The sequence below is a fragment of the Varanus komodoensis genome, unplaced genomic scaffold, assembly GCF_004798865.1.
Source record: "Varanus komodoensis strain SLA01 unplaced genomic scaffold, ASM479886v1 scaffold3, whole genome shotgun sequence".
Taxonomy (NCBI): domain Eukaryota; kingdom Metazoa; phylum Chordata; class Lepidosauria; order Squamata; family Varanidae; genus Varanus; species Varanus komodoensis.
Genome location: NW_025335761.1, coordinates 21,250,885 through 21,259,327, shown reverse-complemented (window position 1 = coordinate 21,259,327; position 8,443 = coordinate 21,250,885). Strand labels below are relative to the sequence as shown.

The 8,443-nt window shown below is 50.2% G+C and overlaps 1 protein-coding gene across 1 annotated transcript; it reads left to right on the top strand.

The window, feature by feature from the left end:
- The first annotated feature begins 2,350 nt into the window (after positions 1 to 2,350).
- LOC123026952 (cytochrome P450 1B1-like) lies at positions 2,351 to 6,454 on the top strand. Its single transcript, XM_044437212.1, has one exon. The coding sequence runs from the start codon at positions 2,620 to 2,622 to the stop codon at positions 3,817 to 3,819; it is 1,200 nt and encodes a 399-aa protein (XP_044293147.1). The 5' UTR covers positions 2,351 to 2,619; the 3' UTR covers positions 3,820 to 6,454.
- Positions 6,455 to 8,443: the final 1,989 nt, after the last annotated feature.

Sequence of the window (8,443 nt, the reverse complement as noted above, 5' to 3'; positions counted from 1 at the left end):
GCAGGCGGCCGGCAGCGGGCCGGCAATGGTCTTCCAGGCGGCGGGCCGGCGGCAGGTCTTCCTGGGTGGTGGGGGTGAGCAGTCCGTCTCTCCGTGCGGCCGGCGGGTTAAAGGCCGCGGCTCCTCCTCCTCCGCACGCCTCCCCTTGAGCGGCACAGCTCTCACCTGTGCCGGAGGAGGGGGGGCCAAGCAGGGCGCGCCGAGCGCGTGCCAGCCAGGTGGTGCCATGTGGTGCAGACGGCCAGCAGCGTCCCGGGCGTCGGGCACACACACATTCACTCTATAAGACGCACAGACATTTCCCCTTACTTTTGAGGGGGAAAAAAGTGTGTCCTATAGAGCAAAAAATACGGTACTTTGGTGAAATACTGTCAGCAGTTATTCAGCTCCTGTAAAATATCAAACAAATGCTTAAGCAGTACTCCCGGAATACTGACTCAAAAAAGCCTGTGGACCTGGAAGAAATCCAAAATAGGTTGAAATTCAGTACATAATTGCAACTTAGTCTCCTGTGCAGAATAAGTCATTTGGGCCACAACCACCTTCCTAGAAAAATGGTGGCCATCACATGGACATGGAACATTACTGTGAGGAGGATTCTGTGCTATCTGGCACCATGGTTTTGGTGCCTACAAACAGATTTTTGGAGCAAATGAGAGAAATCATGTCCATGTCTGTTCAAGAGCACCACGGGTACAATGAAGACATTCACTCCATTTGTGTTCACAACACACTTCTACACCTGTTCACAGCTGGTCACGCGGACTATATGAAGTCAGATCACTTTTAGCCATAAGAAATGAATAAACTATGGTTTAAGTTATCTCTGAAGGAGACTAAAAGGTATATACAACAAAGGAGTTTTGCTAGTTGTCAAAGCAAAAAAAAAAAAAAAGATCAGGGCCATGGTCTGAAATTATCACTGGACAGGAACGTAATGCAACTGGTGTGATTAATTGTGGGGATTACAGAAAGAGCTGGCAAGAAGTGTAGCAGGTCACAGAAGTGATGAGAATTTTCAGGCTTACTTGCAATGATGTCAGAGTTGCAAGCAGCAGGGCAGAAATCCCAGATAAAGGCTGAATTCCTAAGAAGACACTATGACACTATCTTGAATAAGATCTCCCCCACCTCTCTCTCTAACACACACACACTCACCAGCCTATATTGGTGTCACTTTCACAGTATCTTAATTTCAAAAAAACTTAATTTTTGGAAAAAATTAAAAAAACTTAATTAAAAAACTTAATTCAAATTTCAAAAAACACCCAATAACCTTCTCTCACATAAGGTACTTTCTGGATCCCCCACATCCACCTTGCCTTCTTCATCAGCCCCTTCCTCCTGTTGTTGCTGCTAAGCAGACTAAGGTCCCTCTGCCTAAAAATGACTAAACAGCACTTGCTATTGTTATGGTAAGAAGGTAAGACAATCTTCCCCAATCTGGTGCCCTCCAGCTCCCATAATCATGGAGATAACGGGAGTTGTCATGCATGAGGAGGTCACTGGCAGATGTCACAAAGCAAAAATCCTCCCCATTTCAAAGACTGGAAAAGTAAAGTTGGTGGTCAAGTAAGTGCAATGCAGTATCAACACCCACACGCTACCCCACCCTGGGGCAACCCAGCGATGACAAAGTGCACAGACCGCGCAGAGCAGCCAAATGGCTATGAAACACCCGACAACGCAGCCTTGAGTCAGCACCACCTCAGCCCCAGTTGCCAGCCAGTTTCTCTCCAGTCACGAAAAGCAGCCACATGTCCAAGGCAGCCAAAGGTGCCTGGCAAATCCAGTAGCTCTCACACTCCCTCCCCCCTCGTGCTGCAGGGATCAGGCTGTCTTTGGCAGAAGGAAGACTTTGGAAAGTTGCACACATTCCTGGTGTGAGGGATCAATCTGCTGTTTCAATTCTGTCTAGGAGCAAAGCACGGAATGGCTGCGCACGGGCGCGGGGGGGGGGTGGTTCTGGGACCACCACAAGGGAGGAGGAGGAGGAACGTTCAGCCCCTTCCCAGACGGCTTATAAAGCCGGACGGGCATCCTCCGAACTCCTTAGAGCAGAACCAGGAGGCACTTTAGAAGGGGAGGGCGGGTGGTCCGCGCGGGATAAAAGGAGGGGGCGCAGACTCTGGCTCGAATACCACTCGCAGAGCCTCGGCGTTCCAGCTGAACAACCGCCCCCTAAGGACTGAAGGCCGCCCCCTCCCAAGAAGCGGGGCCGAGGCCACCCATGCCATGGGCGAGCGCGTGGGAAGTCAGCGCACGGAGCCCGCAGCCGCGCTCCTCGAGAGCGCCGCCCGGCCGGTCCTGCTGGTGTCCTGCGCCCTCCTGCTGTACCTGTGGACGAGAAGGGGCCCCAAGGCGCCTGGAAAGAGCCTCCCGGGCCCCGCCGGATGGCCGCTCCTGGGCAACGCGCTGCAACTGGGCCGCCTGCCGCACCTCACCTTCTGCGAGCTGGCGCGGCGCTACGGCGACGTCTTCCAGCTGCGCCTGGGCACGCGCGCCGTCGTGGTGCTCAACCGGGAGGCGGTGATCCGGCAGGCGCTGGTCCAGCAGGGGGGGCCCTTCGCGGGCCGACCCGACTTCCCGTCCTTCCACCTGGTGTCCGGGGGCAAGAGCATGGCCTTCGGGCGCTACACGGAGCGTTGGCGGGCGCAGCGGCGCGTCGCGCACGCCACGCTGCGCGCCTTCTCGACGGCGAACACGCCCAGCAAGCGGCTCTTCGAGCAGCACGTGGCCGCCGAGGCGCAGGAGCTGATCGAGGAGCTGGTGCGGCTGAGCGCGGGCGGCGCCTACACCGACCCGGCGCCGCTGCTGACGGTGGCTAACGCCAACGTGATGTGCGCCCTCTGCTTCGGGCAGCGCTACAGCCACGGCGACAGCGAGTTCCGGGCGCTGCTGGGCCGCAACGACCGCTTCGGGAAGACGGTGGCGGCGGGCAGCTTGGTGGACGTGCTGCCCTGGCTGCAGGCCTTTCCCAACCCGGTGCGCAGCGTCTTCCGCGACTTCCAGGAGCTCAACCGGGAGCTGCACGAGTTCGTGCGCGCCAAGGTGGCGCAGCATCGGCGCACCTTCCGGCCGGGGGCGCCCCCGCGCCACATCAGTGACGCCATCCTGGACTGCATGGAGCACGGGCCCGGCGTCCAGCAGGGCCTGGTCGGCGACTACGTCGAGGGCACGCTGTCCGATCTCTTCGGCGCCGGCCAAGACACAACCTCCACGGCCCTGGCCTGGGTGCTGCTGCTGCTGCTCAAGCACCCGCTGCTCCGGCGGCAGCTGCAGGCAGACCTGGACCGGGTGGTGGGGCGCGAGCGGCTTCCGACGGCCGACGACCGCGCCTCGCTGCCTCGCCTGGAGGCGTTCCTCTACGAGACGCTCCGCTACAGCAGCTTCGTGCCCCTCACCATCCCGCACGCCACCACCGCCGACGTGCTCCTGGACGGCTTCCGCATCCCCGAGGGCACCGTGGTCTTCGTCAACCAGTGGTCGGTCAACCACGATCGGCTTCGCTGGAAGGACCCGCATGTCTTCGACCCGACGCGCTTCCTGGACAGCGAGAGGGGGACTCTCGACCGGGACCGCGCCTGCCGGGTCATGATCTTCTCGCTGGGCAAGAGGCGCTGCATCGGAGACCAGCTGGCCAAGCTGCAGCTCTTCCTCTTCACCGCCTCCCTCCTCCATCAGTGCGACCTGGAGCCGAACCCTGCCGAGGAGCTCAGCGTGGACTGCGAGCACGGGCTGGTCCTCAAGCCCCTGCCCTTCACCCTGTCGGTGGCAAGGCGAGGTGCCCCCCAGGGCGGGGCGGACAGGGACAGCTGAGGCGGACCGCCTGCTGCCGCCTGCCCGTCTTAGCGCCAGAGCGGCGTGTCCCGTAGAGACGCGCCCCTAGCTCTCGGTAAGCGCAGCCACGGTGGCCTCGGGAGGCAACCAGCTGCCTTTTTGCTGGGGAAGGTCTTCCGGTGCCTTGGTCCAGCTTCTACTGCCTGAACAGCAGCTTGACTTGCAGCCGTCAAGCCAGGGCGCGAATCCCCCCTCCCCCGCGGGAAGCTTTAACGTTCAACTTTCTGCACATCTCAGGCAGCTGTTGAAGGCACAGAAAAGGCTGGTCCCGTGTTTGTTCCCTCTCCCTGTACCCAACTTCCAACTTACCTGAGTGGCCCATATCTTTTAGATTGTAAAATGTAGCAACACCATCCTTTTGGGTTTTTCTAACATATTGAATTGAGGCTGTTTCTGGCTGAAATGAGAGGCATCTGCTATTCCGGTATGAATGTTTCTATCTTAATGGGACAGTTCTAAAATTTAAAAATGATGTACTTTATAAACACATCTGAGGCACATGACATTACTGGCCATCATAAAAGTCTCCTCAGCCAGCCCATCTTTTCTCTAGATCATTTTTGACAGGACATTTGTCACTTAATAATACAGCTGATCCAAGAGGGTCAATAAGTGTAACCACTTACTTTCATGGGGAGCATTCCTTTACACGTATAGCAGCATGTAGATGGGCTGAGAAACCAGATTGCGGTGTCTGCCTTCTGTGTATGTGCTGTATGGGCATTCAGTATGAGCATTCAAATATTAATGCATATTTGTCAAATGGGACAAGTGTCATTTTGTTTGCCCTTCGTAATAATACAGTTAACAGATAGCAAAGTGGCCTTAAGTTATATTGATCAAGAGAAAGAGGCAGCTTCTACCTATGGGAGTCAAGAGTTATTCATCAGCACACCAGTAGAGTACTATGCAGAAGAGAACTGCACATAGTATAGTATTACAATTGCCAATTGTGGCCCCCATCTCATAGTTTTCTGAAAGGACAACAGCCCCGATTCAGTTGTGTGAGGTCAGGTCTATTTAAAACCTGGCATGGACAGGGTGAGATGAGCTTGCTATATGCATACACCTCACAAGTTTCCATCCTCATTGCCCTTCACAAGTTGGAGAGCGATTCTCTGCAGTTGGGAGAAGGGCTTTCCTAACTGCACTTCCCACACAATGTAGAACCTTGATTTGAAAGATTCCAAATCCCGTGAGGTGCCATGGTTTTGTCAGGGCAACCTACATCTTAGCAACTTCCCCTGTCCCCAGCCACTTTAAAGAAAACCAGCTTCAAATCTGGAAAGAGAAGCAGGGCTTACCCCTCTTCCTGTCTGCAGGGTTAGGGCAAGCAAGGGCAAGCACGAAGTAGCTCTTCAGATATGTTGGACTTGCCTCCCAGCATTCATGACCACAGGCCATCCTTGAGATCTGCTTCGATCTGCCTTGGGGTCATACTGAGTAGGGGATGCTGGAACATGTGCAACACATCCCGAAGGCACCAGGTTGGGGAAGGCTGATGTAGGCTGATGTAGACCTGCCAAATCCTTATTCCTTATGGTGGGACCCAGGTGGCACCAATGCGTCCTCCTTCAAGCATGGCAGAGCCTACTCCTAGGAGCTTTGTCACTTCCCATTAAAGCAGAAATGTAAATACTAATGTTCTTGTGCAGTGCACAAACTTGGCAGCTCCTCTGAAGCGTGCCACTCCTAGCCAACAATTAGGATATACCTTGGCTGTATTCCTTGGCTTTGCCCTGCAAGAGAGAAGCTGGCCTTTTCCTGTCAGAGGTTCCTACCCTGAAACTCAATCTAGTATTGCCAGCTGTTCAATAAACTTTACCATGTGATTGATCAGAAATTGGATTCAGGGCAGGGAAAGGAAATAGCATGTGTAGCAAGACCATTACTAAATAAAAGAATGACATGTTGGGGTGGGGAGCCACAGAAAGGGTATTGTGTAAACCAGGCCTCTGCTTTGGAAGAAGTGCAGGAGAAATAGGATAAAGGCGCCTAAATTGCACATTCCATTGGAAAGTGGCCTAAGTTAAATCAGCATCTGCCTGCTTTCTTTTTGCCAAAAGGAGCTAACTCGCATGACAGTTTGCTTCACAGCATCCTTTCTATTTGTCCAGAAAGCCACATATTCACAGAGGGTGTTTTTAAAATTCTGAATATAGTATGTATTTGAATCCAGCATTGGCATTTCTCTTTTTCCTAAATCTGAGGGACAATTTCATAGACAATGCCTTTGTATTCTTTTGTATAATAGCAATGCTCAATTAATGCTTACTTAATACTTTTACAAATATGTTTATTTCCTGTCTGAATAAAGATTTTGTCACAATTTTTTGAATTCTTGTGGTGGGTGGAGGAGAGGAATGGAGATATATCATGAACACAAAATTAGAGTGTTCTAATTTTTCACTAATTGAAACAATCCTTGTAAAAAATTGGAGAGTTATTCTAGTATAATGTATAATATGAAAACACCAATTCATAAGACTCAAACAAATTCCACATTCTGAAAACATTTACTGACTCTATTACTCACCTTTCTTCCAGAACATAGGCACGGAAGGTACAGTGTGCTGGATTCAGAAATAAAGACACTGGCTCATTTGGCACAAGACTTGCTCTTGTCAGATCTATTTCTCCATATGTAAAATTGGAATGTCTCTTCCCTAAGAGGTATGCTCAAATAAAGAAGACAGACCTTGAAACATATTCCACTTGTATATTGGAGAAATTAGATTAATACATGCTAAACTGACTTGACACCTCTACAATTAATAAATTGTAAGAAGTTCCATGCGTTCAAATGGAACTTAGATCCACAAAAAGGGTGCAGGTTATAAATTTTAAAATCAATCATGGTTTGCTATTTTCAAATAAAAATCACTATTATTTATTTCTACCCCACCTTTTAGGGCAAGTCTGCGTAAGGCAGCTTATAATAAAAATGTTAAACACAGTACTTTGGAATAAACAAAATATAGTGTCAAGTACGAATACAGGGAAAAAGTAATAAAAAGTTTGGAAGAAAAATCTGCAGAGCCTGCTTGAAGGCTGTAAGGGAAGAACCCCAAGGGGGTTCTTTGTCACACAAACAAATATAGAAGCACTTTTAGCTGACTTGTGATACCAGAAATCAGTTGATCTTTATTAAACACGGAGAAATAGTACCATTTCAGCTGACCATTAAGTGAAATACAAGGGACAGACAGCAGTGTTCATTAGTGTGGCCAACCTCTGATCAAAGGACAACTTCCACTGCAGGGTAACATAATGAACATAGGCTGAGCCTTTGCACACAACCAAACATCAGTATCATCTACATGTTCCTTTGCCCATCTGTAAACCTTCCTGATGAAAGAATGGAGTTTGAAAATGCACCTGACAGTAAGATCACTCTAGTATTGTAAGGAACATGCTGTTCATTAAAGGCTTTATAAGCGTGGAGAGCCAAGCCTGTTCATACAAATGAAAACTGACTTGATGGTGATACTTCATTACCATCTTGCATGGAAAACCATGTATTACAAGGGTAAATACCAATGGCATAATGCCAGCCATAACATCTGTCAGAGATACTTGCATACCCACAAATTCCTGTCCTGAGACAATTGTATAAAAGTATTTGAGATGAGGAGAGAAAAGGCATGGCCTAGCTTTCGGGGAAATCTAATTTCTATTAGCAAGAATCCACGATAGTTGGAACCTCAGAAGCATGTAACAAAAGCACTATAGGCTTCTGTTGTTCCCTAGAGCCAAACCATAAACAATCTTCTAAGTAATCACATATGGCTGAGTCTGGAAACAGCCTGCCAGTGTTCTTTTCCAGTCAGTGGGGGAAGACAGCAATACTTCCCCTGGGTGTCCCTTGCGCTTATACATGCTGTAGCATGAGCCAGTTCTTCGGAACTGTCACTGGAGAGAACATCTGTGCCCTTTGCACAACTGAGAAACATGCCGTTTTTAATTTAACAGATTAGTCAGCAAAAAGGCTGCTTGGAGAAGATTCTTGGGTTACTGTGTCTGTGTAGGAGCCATAATATGACCAAGGAACTCAGGAGGTTGGCAGATAACTTCAGACCTTAATGAAAAGGTCTAGAAACATTTCCTTTAAAAAGCTCACAGAGCAAAGGTGGAGACAGTTTGGTACGCAGAAGTCTAAATTCGTGTACCCTTCCCAAAAGTACAGGCCTTTGTCTGACACCTCTTTTCTGAAACCTATTATTTTGCTTGCCACCACTCCTATTAGAAGTTTTTATATGGGCTTAAGACTCAGAGTGAGGCATGCACAACTGGGCTAACAGAAGCAGCTGTCTCCATAGCAGTCCCTCTAACCCCCACCTCTAAATGCTGCTCAAAATTTAGGGCACCTTGCAAAATGGGCTAGGTAGACTGCTGCAGGGAGAAGGAACTCCTGCAGAATCAAGCAGAGGGACCTTTTGTAAGCAGAGCTCAGCTCAGAATTGTCACCTCCACTCAAATTTCCAGGATCCCACTTCTGCCAACATCGGGGTACCCCAGCCTTCTGTGTAGCATTCTACTTCCATCATCCCATTCACATGCACCTCACTCTGGATGCAACCCCGTCACTCCCAAGGCAAATGGG